The sequence below is a fragment of the Pleurodeles waltl genome, chromosome 4_2, assembly GCF_031143425.1.
Source record: "Pleurodeles waltl isolate 20211129_DDA chromosome 4_2, aPleWal1.hap1.20221129, whole genome shotgun sequence".
NCBI lineage: Eukaryota > Metazoa > Chordata > Amphibia > Caudata > Salamandridae > Pleurodeles > Pleurodeles waltl.
Window position 1 is genome coordinate 312,263,195 of NC_090443.1, and position 18,740 is coordinate 312,281,934.

The 18,740-nt window shown below is 44.1% G+C and overlaps 1 protein-coding gene across 2 annotated transcripts; it reads left to right on the forward strand.

Moving 5' to 3' along the window:
- The first annotated feature begins 1,286 nt into the window (after window positions 1-1,286).
- CCDC134 (coiled-coil domain containing 134) lies at window positions 1,287-15,858 on the forward strand. 2 transcript variants are annotated; one of them, XM_069231265.1, is made up of 7 exons: window positions 1,287-1,409; window positions 6,349-6,467; window positions 9,310-9,431; window positions 11,012-11,096; window positions 11,641-11,822; window positions 12,272-12,343; window positions 12,952-15,858. In XM_069231265.1, the coding sequence occupies exons 2-7, from the start codon at window positions 6,365-6,367 to the stop codon at window positions 13,075-13,077; spliced, it is 690 nt and encodes a 229-aa protein (XP_069087366.1). In that variant the 5' UTR covers window positions 1,287-1,409; window positions 6,349-6,364; the 3' UTR covers window positions 13,078-15,858. The 2 variants fall into 2 exon arrangements, with proteins under 2 accessions (XP_069087366.1, XP_069087367.1); XM_069231266.1 differs by lacking the exon at window positions 12,952-15,858 and adding an exon at window positions 12,453-12,679.
- The last annotated feature ends 2,882 nt before the right edge of the window (window positions 15,859-18,740 follow it).

Here is an 18,740-nt window from a genome sequence, read left to right on the forward strand (position 1 = left end):
CTAAGTGGCTTCTGCCCCCCTTGGGGGCAGATGGACCTAAAAAAAATAGGCCGATCTGCCCCCAAGGGGGGCAGAAATGGCCAACAGTTCTCTGCCCCCTTGGGGGGGGCGCCCCTTGCCCAAGGGGGCACCCCCTCCCAACATACCTGCACAGAAAATATAATTCCCTGGTGATCCAGTGGTTTCTGCCACCCTTGGGGGCAGATCCGCCTAAAAAGTAGGCCAATCTGCCCCCAAGGGGGGCAGAAATGGCCGTAACTAATTGCCCCCACAAGGGGAGCGACCCTTGCCCAAGGGGCCGCTCCCCGCCAGCAAGAAACACGAGCAAACAACAAAAAAAACAAATCCCTGGTGTCTAGTGGGCATTCCTGCTGCCCGATCGCAATGCGATCGGGCAGCAGGAATGCTCAAAGAGACACCGGGGGAAAGGAAAAGCCTTTCCTTTCCCCGGGTGCCTCTTTAGCCCAAAACCCCCACCCACCGGGAAGAGGAACTCACCTCTTTCCTCGTCGCCGCACAGGAAGCAAATGGCTTCCTGTGCGGCGAAATCCCCATAATGAAGTCAGCGCGCAATCGCGCGCTGACGTCATTATGGGGGGCTGGGGGGGTCGGGGGTGGAAGGGGAAGGGCTTCCCCTTCCATCCCTGACTTTGGGGGGGTGGGGGGAAGCACACAGAGGGAGCGAGAGCGCTCCCTCTGGGCTGTGTGCCGAGGACGTAGTGGTTACGTCCTCGGCACAGCAGCACTGTGCCGCGGGACGTAACCACTACGTCCGCGGCACAGAAGGGGTTAATTTTTTCCTTATTGTTGTATTTTCTGTTTGTTAGGGGGAAGATGTGTTGCGATGCTCGTGCACAGTGCTTCGCGCACAGTGTGTTTACACTGGGCACGAGCATCGCTAGGCAACGGGAGTTTGGAGCAAGGTTGAGAAAAGACAGTTTGTGAAGACGACGCGCTTCGGATTTCCTGTATCGGGGTCGCATTAACGTTACAAATAAAAGCTTGTAAATCACATGAATTTCGTAACGTTTTTCATCTCAACCAAAACCTCGTGGGAGTTTATTCTCCCCATTGACACAGGGGCAATTTTCGGCAGGAGACAGCTAAAATAAAGCCACTTTGAATTACAAATCGGGAGTCTTCGAAGGCCTTTGAATGCGGGTCCAGGACCTGACCTTCGTGACGTGCAAGACTTGAGACCCCCTCTATGTTCTGAAACCGATGAAATGGGACTACAAAACAGGGGCTTATGGGTAGCCATGATCGGAAGTGTCGTGTTACAGCAAGGGATGCCGGGAATAAGAGTAATATCTGTGTGCACCTGGAGGAGGAACGAAAAATCAAGAGAACAGCAACATGAGAGGCAAAGGTGGCCCGTGAGAGTGACACCTCCCGGGGAGACGTTGGAGGTACGAGAGAGCTCGTAGACTTGGCGAGTAACACTTATGTGGAGGCCTTCCCTTTTGAGCCGGAAAAGAGAAGGGTGGGTTGGAGAGTAACAGAGCCCACTGAGGTGCGAGCTTTGGGTGCCTGAAGAGTGACCTTCCGGGAAATAGTTTACCCCGCGAGATAAGAGCGTCAGCTATGGAGATCGAGCCAACCACCTCGTGGATTTAGAGTCTGATAATAGAGAGTGGGCTAGAGGGTGAGACCCCCGTAAGGTGAGAGCCTACGGGACCTGGCGAGTGACACCTCCGTCCCCCAAGGTGTCACGTTCACTCGAGTGGTGAACTTACGGGGTTCTGCATAGTGGTTCCTACCTCCCCAACAGCTGTACGTGAACGTGTGGACTTAGAGAGTTGCAGTCCACAGAGCAGAGGTCTTCAAACGTTTTTTTTTCCGGGCAACCCCGACCGTAATGTTTTAAGCCGGGGGTTCCTCAAAACTTTGATAGAAAGTAAGTTGGCAATGACTGGTGGGAGTAGTCTGAGTTTATTAAATCATTTGGGGGCGGGCACTTGTGTTGCCTATAATCCAGTCTAAATGTAAGCGATAGAAGAGGGCAAATTTCCGTGAACGAAAACAGAAATTGATGAAAAAAACACAGCTCAACGTACGTGGATTGCAGTGAACCTCTGCTTACAGCCCTAGTTCCCGATGCAGATGTACCCGGTGTATGCGCTAATGATGACTAACGTTCTGCGAAGCAGTGTCTCTGTTGTGGCTCTTTGTCCCTCCTGCCCACTGCTCCAACCTCAAAGCAAGCTGCCTCAGCCCTTTTGAGAAAAAAAAAAGAGCTGTGCTATTTCACCCCACCACCGCACAAAGGCGTGGACGTCTGAGAGGCGAGAGCAATAGCAATAGCCCAGGGGCAGAGTCAGCAATGTCGCTCCTAGTGAGCTGTGTACTATGGTGCACCAGCTGGAACTGCGCTATGCCCACCTCCAGCCGGCGCAAATTGATCTAATCCTCCACAGACTAAAACTAAGGTGCCGTGCAGCTGAACGCCATTGCGGGAGCAAATGGACTTAGGCACAATTTATGTAATACTAAGAGCTTAACCTGTTTCCTTTGGGGAAGTAGTCGGGTTACCCAGAAGATTTAAACCCTCCACTTCCCCCAGAAGTCAATTGAGCTCTAGATAGCACTGACTGAATTCTGCTCTACCTTTTTATTGGGAGCTGCATCCGTTAATACCAGCTGGTTCCCTTCCACATTTATTGTAATCGTGTTAACTGTGTACCTTGTTTTTGCCCGCTGACTTTTGTGTGCCACTTTCGGTTGTGTTTGTGGAAGGAAAATACTTTTTGTTTTAGGTAAAAGCATTTTCTGGACAGGGATTTATTAATTGCATTTATGTGTCTCATTGAGTTCTGAGTTTCTACTCCGCACCAGCTCGAAGTTGGTCTTCGCTACTCCAATAATCAAGTGCTAAAAGGTTGTAGTTGGTGCTTAGTTTTGGATTCGGCAATAAGGTAACGCTCCAGGACACCCGTGCTTTAAAAAATAAAATAACCCTAAATATTGCCCAGTAATCCTTGATTAAGACGGGACTCCTAAAATGGTTTGGCAGTGGTTATAAATGTTACCTTTGCTAACTCAGTTTGGTCCATCTTTTAAACCCATAACTGAAGCACAGCCATACTATAAATCCACGTTGCTGCAGTAAACGATCTGTAGCAGTTGGGGATGCCGTCCATAGTGAACTAGGTGTCCCTCGATGCCTGTTTCTAGTTCCCATTGTTGACACTGCCGTCGCTTATATATTTGTGACACGCTAAATAATTAATCAGTGGATCTGCTAATAGTTCCCCTAGGCCCATCACTGCTGGGAAATGTAGCAATTCACCCAGTGGACAGGTGGATGTTTTCTATTGTGGAAGGCAGGGCTCAAATGACATAGCACATAAGAAATTGGATCCAGCATCCTGAACCAGTCAAGTTTTTCTCTCCACAGATTGCTTCCCAACATTCTATGGGCATCTTACCAGACAGAAACAAAAGCCGAGAGAGTACGGAATGCAGTTTGAAATATACAAGAATGTGTTGCCTCCATGTTTTGTCGGGGAACACCGTATCCTAGATACAGTTAGTACAGGCACATAAAATTGGAATCATCAGCTGTTTTTCAACAGGGTGACTAATATGTCAGTTACCACTCCACGTTATCATGTAATCGCAGTCTGTGGGCCTGTAGGCTAATCGCCCAACAATTGCACTCTGTGCCAAAGCATCCTCGCCATGAGAGGTTGCTGCCTAACCATCTATATTTTGTCACAAACCAAATTATATCTACCTTATGTTAATTCTCTTGAAAATGCTTGATTAAAAGAGGATAACTCTGCATATCTAATCACGGTTGGTTGTCCAGGAACAGAGTTTTAATCTTTATATTTGTCATGCATATGTATAATTTGTTACAAGGGCATGTGAAGAAGTATGTAACCCCTCTGGAGTTTGTGAGAAATTTGCTCTTAAAGTGTTCCAAGTGCCAGATCAATGTGCGTCCTCTTTCTGGTTTAATGAGTCTGTAACCTGACCACACATAGAGACCGCTTAAGGTACTCTGCACTCCCATGTGCCCAATTTCCCTAGCCCTTTTAAGGGCTAGTTGATTCTTTACATTATTACCTCCTCTTAAAAAGCAAATAGTGAGGACGGCTGTCTGTGTTCGAGCCAGTGTTAAGGATCTACCAATGTGTGAGAATAAACTACTTTTATTATGTTCGACAGGGTAGTGTACATAGTGACGCATATAATGCAAATGGACTTGTATAATGCAGTCTTGCTCCTGTTGGTTCTGTACTTCTAAAAGTACTTCTTTGTTATTATTCTTTGCATATTCATGAGCCTGCCTAAAGAATTTCTTTGCATGGTGTCTTCAAGTAGTTTTGAAGCTAAATTATCCCTATTAAAGCAACGAAATATAGCACAGCATACTGCAGCTCACCAGGCCCGCCTATTCCTTAACTAGAATCGTGAGTAATACTCATTTATTGTACATATTTTCGTTTCTATCAGGCTTCCTAAATCTTGCTAAGTCTTAAGCACATCTGTTATTTGCCTTTTACACATCTGGTCTTTCCCTGCCATAATGTCTGAAAACTTGATCATCCTTTTTGAAGTTTACCTTTTCAGACTATTGGACATGTGACAACAATAACTAGGATCCCAATTTCAGGAGGAACCTAACCTGCTGCCTTCTTATCCTGCCTTGAAGTCTCATTTGTTGTTGAGTGACGAAACACGTCTGCTCTCTTCTGTTAGTGATCAATGGAAGAATTAAAGGAAGAGGGAGAACATGTACAAAATACGTATGGCAGGCTGGTCTATTACTTATATATGTTACCCTTGTTTAAATTATTCTGCTTGTGCTATCAAAGACCTCCATGCCGGAACAGTAAAGCCTTCCTATTGAATGCTTCCCGCTTAGGAGTGCTTTAGGGTGGAAGATGTCAAAATGTAGTAGCGAGCTGGTTCTGTTTTCTTTTGATGGATTTGATAGCTCAGTTTTCTTCCTTTTCAGAGAGTACCACATCAAGAAAATCAGATCATTGTGCAGGCTGTCCTGGGGAATCTCAAATATGTGTTTTGAGGTTCAGACACACAACAGTCCTGCGTTAATATATGGGAACCCATCCAGAACCACAAGACAGTCAATTTAGTAGGCAGTAACCCTTTGTCTGAAGGAGGTTTGCTTATTAAGGATCCTGGATTCTTCCATGTGATGGACATATAGCTAGTCATGCCGCATTTGGCGCAAAGTTGAAAAACAATGAAGTGGATTTACACAAGTAAAGATAAGTGACAAATGTGTATATCTCTAAAGGCGACTAAGTGCTGGTATTTCTCTAGCACTTTGATCATGAGGACCCTTTTGAATGACCAGAGTTGGTTCACATGCCTCAAGTCCTCTGGCAGAGCCTTCCAAAATGCACCAGTGATGATGGGAAGGACACGCTGTTTGCCTTTTTTTCGACGGCATTTTGGGGGAATCGATGCATTTTTATCAACAAAGGTCATTGCTTTGACTGCACAGCAGTAAGTAAAACATTGTATTAAATAGACTGATGCCTTTCTATATAGAAAGTAGCGCACCAGCACTGAGCTCTCACATTTAATTTAAGGAGAATGTGGGCCCCCAGAAGCGTCGAAAGCACTGGAGCAATATTGCTAGCAATAGCAAATATCGCCCATTTGGTACAACCCTTTTACAGTGTCCGGAACATTTCTGTGAGTAAGTATAGGAGATGGATGAGAGTGATATGCCACCAGTTATGAGAACCCTATTATAGTGCTGTAAGAGGTTTTGGGTGGTGTGAGTGAAAAATGCCCATACCCCCTCCAGACAAAAGTGCAAACGTGAATGAGCCACGCAAGTGCGGTAAGAAAGCATTTACACTGACATATGAATAAGAACTGTGACATTCCCGCACCCTGCGCTCTCTCTTCTTAGGACACAAATACAAATTCTAACGAGAATAGGGAACTCTTTGACACTGGTAGAAGTGTTCAAAATAGGACAGAAACTCTTCAAAGGGAGCAGAAAATGCATACGTTAGGATATGTTGTACTCTGACGTTTGGTCAAAGTGCACTGCCCCTGGAACGCAAATCCTTCAATGACAGGAACTCTTGTACTAGGACAGTAAACACACACTTGGTAATGGATCACCCACAAACAGTGGGACAGGGATGCAATTGCATATTCAAATTAACGCAATTGTCTGCTATTGGTTAGAAGGCTGGAACCCCTGTGTCCAGCTGATGAGCACCAGGCATGCCTCAATGAATGGAATGCACGGACACTTCAACGGGAATACACGTTTTCTGTAATGTAATCCTCACACTCTTTGAGGTGACAGAAACACTTTGACCTTTCCCCTGACTATGGTTCTTCCTCTTGCAGATACCCAGCTACCAGGATGGCGCTTTTGCAGGTGTGTAGCTGCCTCATTGTGCTGCTTCTTCCCCTGAACCGTGCCTCGGACTCCAGGACCCAGAGAAGAGACACTGGCTTTGAGATCTGTATCCTTCCTCCGAATTGCTGCTCGCTAGCTGAACAGCATACCTATAAAGAAAAGTGGACAAAATGTTGACTGTAGGAGAAAGGGCATGACTACATGCTATCTATAAAAGGGGAGCGGAGCGGAGCAACATTCGAGCTGCAGATGATGGTCACTATGCTAACTTTGAAAGTGTTTGATGTGTTGTCTGTGGAGGTAGATAGTGTGTAGCCTGCGAGTGGACACTGGACAGTGAGTGCCTTGGAAGCAATACAGTGGTGCATGTCAGCATGCTGCTAGGGAGGGTGGGCAAAATGCTGTTTGCCAAGGTAGACAAGTGGTTGCCTGTGTTGGTGGGTGATATTGTATCTCTGACTTAAGCAGCAGGCTTCCAAAAGCGCCATTGCACTGTGTGTGAAGAGAACTGTGTTCTTCCTGCATGCAGGAATGATTTCGTACTTGCGTTCATTAACAACATGCTTTCTTCGAGTGAATCAACTTTTGCCTCCATAGCGGTCGACATGCTACCTGCGGTGGGCAAGGCCTGTGTCTCTAAAATGGAGTGACAAGAGTGACCTGCTACCTGTAAAGTATTTCAAGACAAGTAGTCGTTCTTCTTGTCAAAGCACAACAACCTGCAGAATAAGGGTTAGTGAGAGGAATATAAGGCCTGCTTATTCCTGCATGGAAAGGAGTGTGGCGTTGTGCTCCTTGGAATCCATGTGGCTTCTTTTCTTGTGACAGATTAGAGACCAAGGTTGCATGTAATTCAGCCAGGATTTTGTGAAGCGTGTCTAATCATCAGCAAGGGTCTCCAGGCATTGAGAACCCTACTGTGTTTGGTGTTCAGTTAAACAGCCTGGTCTTAAGTCCTTTCCTGAATTTCAGCAGAGAAGATGTTTAGAGGTGAAGGGGGAGGTCATTCCAGGATTTTGCCGCAAGATAGGAGAAGGAGCGACTACCACTGTTGCTTCGGTGGATGTAGGTGGTGTGTGTGAGGGACAGGTAGTTGAAGCATCGGTTTCTGGTGGGTTGGTGGAGGTTGATGTGGTGGTTAATGTATGCTGGTCCTTGGTTGTGAAGGGCTTGGTAGGTGTAGGCCAGCATTTTGAATTGGCAACTTTTCCGAATGGGTCCGGTAAAGCTTCCTGAGGTGAGGGGTGATGGGAGTTCGAGGATGAGCTGGGCCACTGAGTTCTGTATGGTCTGCAGTCTTTTCAGGAGGTGTGCGGTGATTCCTGTGTAGAGTGCATTGCCGTAGTTGAGGTCTTGAGTGATGAGAAGCTATTTGAAGATGTTACGGAGCATGCAAAGGGTATGGAAGCAGGTGAAGGAGACTGTTATCTTAGTTTTTCATGGTGAGCTTTGTAAAGGATTAGGCCCAGGTTGCGGGCATGGTCAGTCTGAGTCGGCGAGGGTCCAAGTTTGGAAGGAGTCGTTCCTTGACGAGCCGTTGTGCCCAAAGACCAGTACTTACGTCTTGTCTGTGTTGAGTTTAAGGCAGTTCTTTCATCTAGTCGGTGATGCATGTCATGCAACTACAGCAGTTGGTCCTAGTGAAGGATGGGTCTTTCAGTAGTGAGTGGATGGGCTGGGTGTTTTTCCGCATAGGATATGTTGTTTAGTCCTTGAGTTCTGATGATGTTGGCTAGTGGGGTGATCTAGTCGTTGAACACTGTTTGGCTGAGGAATGAACCTTGAGGGACCCTACAGATAATGTTCTTGGGTTGTGAGGTGAATGGTGGTAGGCGGACTCTCTGAGTTCTGTGAGGAAAGAGGTGATCCCTTTGAGGGTGTTTCCTTGGATTACAGTTTGGTAGTGTCACTCAATGAGGGTGTAGTGGGATATGCCGTTAAATGCAGCTGAGAGGTCGAAGAGGTTCAGGGCTGCATTGCTTGGTTTTGCCCATGAGAGGATACTCCATTTGAGGTTTGTGCTTTTTATTTGGCAGAAATTGAATGTGTGTTAGCATTTTTATGGTTGAAATACACTCTTTTGAAAGATAGTGTGTTGGATGTTCTGATATAGTTTGTGGAAGGCTAGTGTTTTATTGCTGTGAAGGCACTTGTTTGAAGGCTGGTACTTTTACGTTAGGGATGCACTTGGTTGAAGGCTAGTACTTTTACATTGGGGATGCACTTGGTTGAAGGCTAGTCTTTTCAAAGTGGAATGCGCTTCTTTGAATATCAGTGTTTTTGTTGCGTGACGGTGCTCCATTGAATGTTGCTGTTTGGATACGGGAAACAAGATACTTTATTAGCATTAAAAGGCATGCTGCTGTGAAACCATTCATTTATGTATTCATTTATTTTGCAGTGTAAAATGCCTCCCATCAAAGGTGTTGGTGTGAAGAAAGAAGCTGCGGTTTTAAAAGACTTTTTGTCAGTGGGGCCCCCTGTGGCTTTAAATTGTGGTGCTGTGTTTCAACAATAACTGCGCACTTCTTCTTAGGTTTCTGTTTTAAGGGGGCCTTGTCTCTCATAATAGCTGTTTTGACTTTGGGACGGCACTCTGTCAAAGACTTTGTATTTGCCAGTTAAAAATGGCTCTAATGCAGGCGAATGTTTTGCGAGTCTATTGTTTTGCTTGTTGGGAGGCTTGCTTCAGGAAATTATGATAACATGGTGGAAGGCGTGTTCTAATGAATGGTACAATGGTGAAGGGGAATTGTAATGATGGTATGGTGTGGTGCTCTTCCAGTGTTCGGCAGTGGGGATGAATGGTGGGATGCCTTGTGGTGCTCAAATGTTCGGCAATAAGGAAATGCAGTGGTGTTCTAATTTTTTGCAGTGGGGGCATTTAGTGGTATTTTGATATTCTTCAGTGAAGGGAAGGTGGTTTATGGCCCTTGACTAGACCTCAGATAAGCGGCTGTTCGAAGTGAAACGGAAGGACCAGATCAATGCTTTGAACAACCTTGTGGAGCTGAATGATGTGAACCAGCAATACAAGATAATTGACATTATGCTGAAGGGGTTGTTCAAGGTCAGAATGTGCTTTCAGTTTCCACTGAAGTCTTGTGCATGCTTATCTTCCTGTTGCCCCAACATGTGGATGATTGTTCACTGTTCCACTGTGCCCTCTGTTTACTCTTCCACTTCTCCCCTTTGTTTTCTCAGCTTGTCCCTACCACACTTTTGTTGTGAAACCTAAGTCTCTTCATTTGGCAAGCTATGCACATGTCTGTTATAAAAGCAGGTGGTGGCTTTCCCAAGGCTGAAACCTCCATATTTCTGTTCCAATGCGCACACAATACACCTAGAGCTCCAGCCCTTAAAATGGATTCCTACTGCAGCCACAGTTAACCAAATCTTACCCATTCACCTTGAGACTGGTCTTTGCTCTGTACCTCTGTGAGATGTATTATTGCAAATTGCATATGTAGGACGGGCAGGATAGTCCTAGGCCGTCATTACAAATGGATGTTTGCAACCTGTTGTTAGGGATATTTTGTATTTCTGGAAGTCGTATGTAGTGTGAACAGTTTTGTTACGGCCCTCAAAAGGAGTTTGTGCTTGCACTCGATGAGCCTTTGGAGACTTTACATAGTACTGGCCTGATGATAAATTATAGGGGTCTCAGCTTGGCTGAATATCCGTAAGATGTATTTATGGGATATGAAAGAGTAATTGAAGAAGTGGTTGATTGTCTGAAAGTAAAATAAAAAATAATGCATGTGAATAAAGTTCAGGGACAAGCTAGAAGGGATTTTAAAAATACTTGGTTTAACCATGAGTGTAGGATCCAGAAGTTGAAGGTGCGGAGGTTGGAAAGGGAGTTTAGGAAAAGGTGCATTAAGGGAACTGAACAGAAGCTCCATATAGCCAAACAAGATTATAAAAATATCTTGAGGAAAAGGGAGTACATAAATACGAATGGTAAAGTTATGTTAGATGCGATAGGACCCCACAATTTTAAGAGGTTTTGGCAGTTGGTGAGGGAGGGGAAGGCCCCAGGGAATATGCAGTGTCTAGTTGGAGAAGATGATTGGAATAGGCATTTGGGCAATCTATACGGGGGAAGGATGTCAGGGTAGATCTGGAGAATAAAGTTGAGGTAGATTGTGACATAAGGTCATGTTTTTCCCCTAAAAACATAAAATAAATAATTGTGGCTCTTAAGTTAACTAAAGCAGCTGGCCCAGATAACCTTTCAGGAGTAATAATAAAAAATAATATTGATTGGTGGGCAAGACTCTTTTATGTTACCTTTCATAACATTTTTGATTCCGGCTGCGTCCCTGAGAGTTGGAAATGCGCAATAATTATTCCAATTTATAAGGGGGTGGATGCAACACAACCAAAGAATTATCGCCAAATTAGCCTGTTGGACGTAAGGGGAAAAGTCTTTGCTAAACTATTGCTAGTTCTAATGAAGTCCTGGGTAGAGTTAAATAATTTGATTCCAGTAGAGCAAGGTGGCTTCAAGGAAGGTCGTTTCACCACAGACCACTGTTTTAGTCTTTAGGCACTGGCAAAAAAGTCAGTAGAGGTACGAGGTCGTCTACTTTGTTGCCTTTGAGGCCTTTATCTGCTGGCTCCGCTAAAGTCTTCTTTTTCTCACAGGTGCTGGAAGACTCAAGAGCCATCCTGGTCGCTGGAGATGTCCAGCCGGATGGTCCATTCCCTGAGGATGAGAAAATAAAGGATGGTAAGAAGCTGGTAATGCGCTTCTTTTAGTTGTGGAAGCTTTTGTTAGACCCTCATGATATGGGTTCTGTAAAGGGGATTGTTTCCTATGTAACTGAGGACGTAAACAGTAGTCTGCTGGCTATTAAAAAAAAAAAAAAAAGTGTTCATACAAGCATGCATGGTTGACCACCAACGTCTCGCATACCATTTCCATATGATTGTCTACTCAATGGAGGACCTTGGCCAGCAACATAGTACATAGTGATTGGTCAGTGGGTGCTGCTGTAGAACTAAGGGGGTTGTATGCTTCATCATCCTTTGACAATGGCATACTGCCACTGTGATCGCTACTGCTCTGGTGAATTTCTCATCTGACGTTGATCCAATATTCCGTCTCTCCTTGCTACTCCTGCTCTGGTGTATACACTGTTTGTTCTCAGCTGTCACTGTTTGCTTCGTACTGCAGCTTCCTTCAAGCCATTGGTGGCATTCCTGTCAATAAAAGCAGCCATTTCATTTTGATCACATGATCTTCTCTTCAGTTAATGTTTCCTATATTTCAGCATACTCTCATGCAGTTGAGAACTCTGCCTTCTTTGGTGACGTGGTCCTGCGATTCCCCAAGATTGTTCACCATTACTTTGACCGTAACTCCAACTGGAACAACCTGATCCGCTGGGGCATTGGTTTCTGCAACCTCAGTGGGGTGTTTGATGGTGGCCCACATGCTCAACTTCTAGGGCTGGTAAGAGATACTACCTATTTACAAAGGGTAGGAGATTAAAGAAAGATTTGCATGTCGCTAACTGTACACTCCCATCGCTGGGGTAAGCTGCTGAAGAGAGGCCAGTGATTACCATGATAGCTATCTGGGCTGAAGTAGAGTTGATCTTCCCAACTGCTTTAGGAGCTTCACATATTTTTAATATCAGCAAATTCTTAACCATGGTGCAGAGCATTGTTAACCCTTGACACTCTTCTCTGGGTCCTATCATTGTGCATAGCAGTACGCTTTCATAAATTCAGCTAGTAGGTTATGCATATAAATGCTAGCAGACCATTGCCCTTTTGAATGCTGGTGATTGCTACGTTTTATGTCCCTCTGTTATCTGAGTGAAGGTTACCATTCAGGGAGTACCTGTCCAATCAGAAGGGGGTGAATGTGTTGTCATTTATGTTTTTTGTATCCTGCAGATGGCCCAGGAACTGGGAATTAGTGAGAAGTCCCCAGATTACCGGAACCCTTTCAGAAGTGACCAGTCAGAGGTGAGAAGTTGAGAGAGTGGTGAAGGGTTGAACTGAATTTTGTGAGGATAGTGCATACATAGTAACAACATACAGCCTCGCATTCTGTACCATATTTTTATTTTCTCAGTGTCCTTTAGTGTTTGACCTGAAGGGGTGGTACCTGCTCTGTGTTAATTCCTCTGACCAGCCATACTTTTCGTTCTCACTTCCCATTTAAAGGGATAAAGGTAGGAAATTTGTTGGGGGGGGAAGATATTCATGACAAAAGGGCTGATGATCAGAGGTGCCCCTCATGCCCTGTTACAGCTGTCCGTCGATCCGGACCGTTGTCTGCAGTGACCAGTGGCTCCACAATCGTGTTGTTTGCTGCTCAGATGAATGGTGGTGCAGCATGCTACTGAATCTAGAAGTCAATGTTGGTAAAGTGGTTGTACCCAGGGTTCAGTGTTAATACAATGTACTACAAGACTATGGGCTTGATGATTACGCTGTGTGCTGCTAGGGCTTGATAAAAGCACTGCATGCTGCCAGCTCCAGAGCTTGATTGTGGGTAGACTCCAACTCAATTTTAGAGCTTTTGCACTTATCAGTTACTTTATTAAGAGCTCTTTTGCAATGTTTTCCAGCTGTTTCCTAACACGGATGTGTTCCAAAAAGCACTCAGAGATGAGGAGAAGAGAAGAAAGAAGGAGGAGAAGCGGAAGGAGATTCGAAAAGGTCCACGGATCACACGGTCCCGGTCTGAGCTCTGACCCTAGAGGTGCTTAGACCTGAAGCATGGTAGCAGATGGACTGAAACAAATTAGGTTGGATTCAGATGCTGTACAAAAAGCCAGTGGAATGGTTCCCTGCCTGACTGAGGGTGGTGCAGGGGTATTTGTGTCTGTGAGAGAGATGCATAAACTCTTTGGGCACCAGGGGAGAAAGGTGAGTTAATGCCTTCAGATAGGGGAGCTGTAAGCCCACAGCTGACTTGCTATGTCCTGTTTGCTCTTTCCTCTCAACCCTACACTCATTTCCCAAACTGTCTCCCAATGATTCCTCTGGATTGCACTCCAACAATTTTGACCTGTGCCACATCTCTTGTCTCCTCCCCGTTTTGATCAGCTGACTTCTTTCCCTGCTGTTGACTCGCTACCCTACCCTGTAGGTGTTGGCTCCTAGTTCCACCCTCCATCCCTCTGGGTTTGAAGTTTTGATTCCTAAAACTCTCCACTGCCCTTGTGGAGTCTGTTAGGTTATGTCACCCTCCTGCCGTGTTCTTTCTCAACTCCTTGCTCTTTGGGCTTCTTTCTATGTGATCCTCATCTTTTGTGATTCTGTACTAATACTTTTCTGCTACTGAAGTGAATTTCCCCTCTTGCACTGTAGAGTAGTTGAGATGCCCCCTCTCCTGCTCCAGAGATTGTTATTGTTGCTAATTTATTGCTCTCTGTGATTCCTTCTGGCACCAGGGCTTTATTTGATAATTTCGTTTTGGACACTGTTATCAAAACCATATAGACTCTTGGAGGTGGCCTGCATTTCACTTGTATTTCCATTGGTGCTCCACACCTTCTACATAAGAACCAGTTATTGGCTTACTTTGGTTGGATCCTTTTGAATTGCTGCTCATGCTTTACTTATTTCTGTTAATGTCCAAATACAGTTTTTGTGGCCAATATAAGGCTATTCTTTCTGTGTAAGATGGATTTTACATTCCCACTAAATTTTATACGCTCCTAAGAATCTCATCTTCTTCCTGTCATATCTGCACTCTTGAACCATTCTATAAGTACTGTTGGTTTTAGCCCCGTTTTACTTTAAATTATTTTGCTTTGTTTGCCCTTCACTTACACTGCAGACTGTCATTGAAAACCACTCATTGTTACATTAGTTCTCATGTCCCAAAGTCCTGTTTTACTAGTGCCCCATTCCTTTTCTTTAGGTAATTGTTGAATGCCGTAATTAGTGTGCTTTTCCATTACACACCCTTGAGCTATATATTGTCCAAAAGGCATCCTTTTCTAGCTTAGTGAATTACATACATTCTAAACCATTGGTGCTGGTTCGTACATTTCCTGAGGTGTTGGCCTTATTTCCCATATGGGTAGACAGTGCCAACACCATATTTTCCTTATTGATAATTAGGAGCTTGTTTTCCATTCTGTGATAGTGACGGGGCGTGGGTTTCACATAGTATCTGGCAAGAGATCTTGTTTTCTTCTTGACTGCAGTGCTTCTGTTCACCCTCCTCATTCCCTGAGTGACGTTGATAGGGCAAGGCTTCCATCTTCATGATGGTTGTGGTGTTTTGATTTCCCCAGGTAATGGTAGTTCTGACCTGGATTCACCATGGCAGATGGTGGAGCTTGGTGTACGTTGAGTAGTGAACGTAGGATCTAAATCCCTTGGGAAATTGCAGTGCAGTCTGCTTTCTAGTGAGTGATTCAGTGGCCTTGGTTTCAGCCTTTTATTTTAAGTCATATGCTTGCATGCAAAGAGTGTGTGTGTGTGGTTTTTTTTTTTTTTTTTTTTTTTTTTTTTTTTTTTTCTCTAAACATTTTGAAGTGAAAAAGATGGTATTTGGGAAAATGTTTACCCCCAAGTGACAACAAGAGGGCCCTGGAATCCAGAGAGATGGTGGCGGTCTCTCGTTTCCACAATGACAGTCCCTCCCTTCCGAGAGTGGCAGTAATTCAGTGGCAGTGCTGGTTCCGCCACCGATTATGACACACCCTGATTTCCTTGAGAGACCGCGTCGAAATCTAGATTATTGTTCGTTATGATGATAATGGAATTTGGGTTTCATGAATGAAAGTCACATGGCCTTGATTCCCTACAAGTGAAGGAAGCAGGGCTGGCCACCTTCCCTAATTGGTACATAGCAATAGGGACTGTTTTTCGACCAACTATTATTGCAGAGCCCGATTTCCTTGGCAAATAATGGCAGAGGAGCTTTATTTTCCAATGTAAGGAAGGCAGCACCAGGATTACCCTGATAATGTTAGCAGGGCCTGGATGGCAGCCTACAAGGGGGGACCTGGGTGTCCTCGCTTCTCCTGTTTGAGGTCCAGTTAGAGGTTTCTTTCAACTGTATCAGTATGTTTGATGTTGAAATGTGGGTACGAATGGTCCAAGAAAGGTGTGTAAATGGGTCTCAAAAAGGTACTTAGTTATATGGGTGACAATGATAGAGGATGTGGAGATATACTCTGGTAAATCAAAAGTATCTGAGTAGGATCGATATGGTATGTGGAGCTGCAGATATGGAAGTTGATGGGCAGGGCAGTATTAGCTGCAGCAGTATAGTCATTATCCAGAGCTCCCAGTCTGGCATTGTTCTATCTGCCCTACCCCACTCAGTTAAACCTGTATACGCCATAGAGTTTGAAAAATGATTTTCCAGAGGGTTGGTGTCTGAGAAGTTGTATTTGTTTTTGGGATACAATCATTGTGTCAGATTATATTACAATCCCTGTTCGTGTTTGCATTTTTCTGCTGAGCCAATTAAAAATATGTATTTATTATGTTTTAAATACGAAACAAAAATGTTGGAATTTTTCTTCTTTTCTTTGATTTGTGAACCAGCTTCCTGTATGACAGAAATCTGCACTAACAGTGAATCTTGAAGTCCGTAAATGATTTTTTACAAAAGCAAAATAATCTGTGAATCGCAGTGAGGCTACCAGGGGTTCCCCATGCATCATAAATGTAGAACACAAGTTTATATGTTGTCGTGCAAAGGACTCCAAGGGAGATCGTGAAACTGAAACATAAGACTAGACAAGTCGAGAAACTGGAATCCTAGCATAATACTCACTTTGAAATTGATACAAGAATAGAACATTTTTCTAGTTTACGCATCAAGAATTTTCAATTCTATTAAGGACACGGAGGCGAGAATTATGCTTCTCTCTTTTAATTGCAAATTTCCCTGGACATTATGGACTACTGGGGTTCATGGGAATAGTAGTTTTTTGTTATTGTTGTTTTTGATTGGCTGCTGTTTAACTTGCAATAAAGAGAGAGAGAAGCATAATCTGAAGCCTCCGGTCCTGACATAGAATGTAAACTGTCAGAGCTGAGCAATCTGATTGAGAATTCTTGCCTCGAAGCTAGACACAAGAGTGAGCAAGAATGTGACTGCCACTACTGCAGTTACGCTAAGGCTATATTTATAAATTCCCCAACCCTCCCTTTTGCCCTATTGTAGTGCAATCTTCTAACCAAACCAATTGTCAGTTTGTTGCTTGAAACGCAGCATTAGGATTTTTGAGCCACCTATTGCCTGATTTGTCATGTACAACATCAATGTCTGGTAAAGTGAAGGGGAAAGAAATAAATATTCTTTATTTCCAGTAAAACGGTTATCGGAACATAAGTAGAGGGTGAGGTATATATCAAGAAGATACGTAAAATTAAAACTGCTGTAAGTATTTCTAGTATCTTCAATCCTACCCCAAATATGCCCTTTAACCAAGATCATATAGTCTATCTGTCCCGACTAAAGCCATTATTTATTTTACATAATAACTCAACACAATTGCGATCAACCAAGTCATGTGTATTCTGTGAAATATTTGCTATGATTAAACAACACTCTGATCCTACATTATCACAGACTTAACCGTTGGCAGCAAGGACAAAATCCATAGCCTTTTTGTCTTGTAAAAGCACAGTTTTTTTTTTTTTTTTTTTGGCCTTCTAATTGATCACTGATTAACCCCAGTGCTATGGCATTGGTTAGTTGTTCAAAAACCTTAGCAAAAGTTTAAACTTCATGGATTATCAGTCCTTTTCCATAAATGAAGAACAGCGTCTTAGAGAGGGCAAAGTTGTGGAAAGTTGGCTGCCGGAGCCCCTTTCTTTGCTGAAAAAGGCATGGTTGTTCAAGCAGGATGTGTTGGAGAAGCTTGGTTCACAGGTTCACTAACAATGACTGGCATGAACCTAGGCTGGCACCCTCTAACATTTTATAGCATGGTTGTGGTGAGCAGGATTTGGAAGCAACCATAACAATTGAGCTGCAGGGCGTATTTCCCTGGTTTACTGTAACGTTAACTCCGTCTCCTAGCAGTAGAACAAGCAGGTAAGGCAGCTCAGATCTGAGAACGGAAGATGTAGAGACCGCAACTCAGTTGCTCGGAGTACTGGGGGGGGGGTAGTAAATAATGTAGGTATAGATCAAAGGATGCTGGGACACTGGCGGATTAGATAGGGGCAGCATAGGTCCGCCCATGACAATCTTGTATGGCCTTAATTGACCAGATTGCTAAAGGAAGGTAATCGGACCGCTTGAGACCAGTTGTAGTACAATCGTCGGTTATTTTGATTTTCTATGTGGAGTTGACACTCTTTTCCTAAAGATTCGGGGTGATAAGTACGGTGAAATTTTGATTCCATGAAGTGAAGTTTTTCTCTACTTGTGCACTACAGTAGACACAAATGAGTGCCCTTGTTACTCCCTATGTGAAGCGGATCACCGAATATAGGGTTGAAGGCCCTAATCAGCCATTTTAGGTCGAGCCTGCAACAGCATGCTCTAGCACACGGGCACTTGCTTGCAATACCTTGCAAGACTCTTGTAGTCACTTAGGGGCTTGGATCTTTATTGCTGCTTTTTCATAACTTATACCCACCTCCCTCCTTGTTTCTTCCCCTGTCCCTATTTCTTCTCATCCTTCCCATATCTTCTTTTTTTAACTTATCCCCGATATTTGACAAAACAAGAACTCTAAACTAAAGTAAAAATCAAATAGTTTCACAAAAGTAGGGGTGAATGGACAGCTTTTCTTTGGTGACCACTGACCGCTACTTGACCAGCCTGTAAATTCAATACTTGTGGAACGCATAACAGCCAATACCAGGGCTAAATCTATTCTAAAAGTGTTTTTGGAAGTGTGAGGGACGCTTAAAAGAACAATGCTATGAGTGAAAAAGACCCCCTTGGTGTAATTCTCGCATGGCAACACTGAATGTCGTTAATAAAAACACTTCTGTTCTTGGGGAGCGAAGGTTTCATAGTCTATTCAGGTGCTGCACGTCACTTATATGTGCGTGTTAAACTAACGCTATGTTAGTGAAGGAAACTGAAAATATGGGGACAACATGTTAGGAGTGCTCAGGTGTACTTTTATTGGAAGCTTAGACTGATGGGAACTGAGGCAGTCGTATTTATTTACGCTTCTTTGAGCAAAAATACAAGATATGTGGTAGCAGTGTTCATTTGCACTTACATTAGCGAGAGGGCGGTAGTTGCTACAGTGCTGTTTTTCATCTCCGGTTCCATTAAGCCATGGGATCAGGGCTGCTGTAGGGACACATTTGTGTATTCCTTCTCTGGGGACTCTTCTCTTAGTGCATGACCCTTGTGGTGAACTCACCAGAGTGTCCACTACACAGAATGTTGGCTTAGATTTTGCTGCTAATGGCG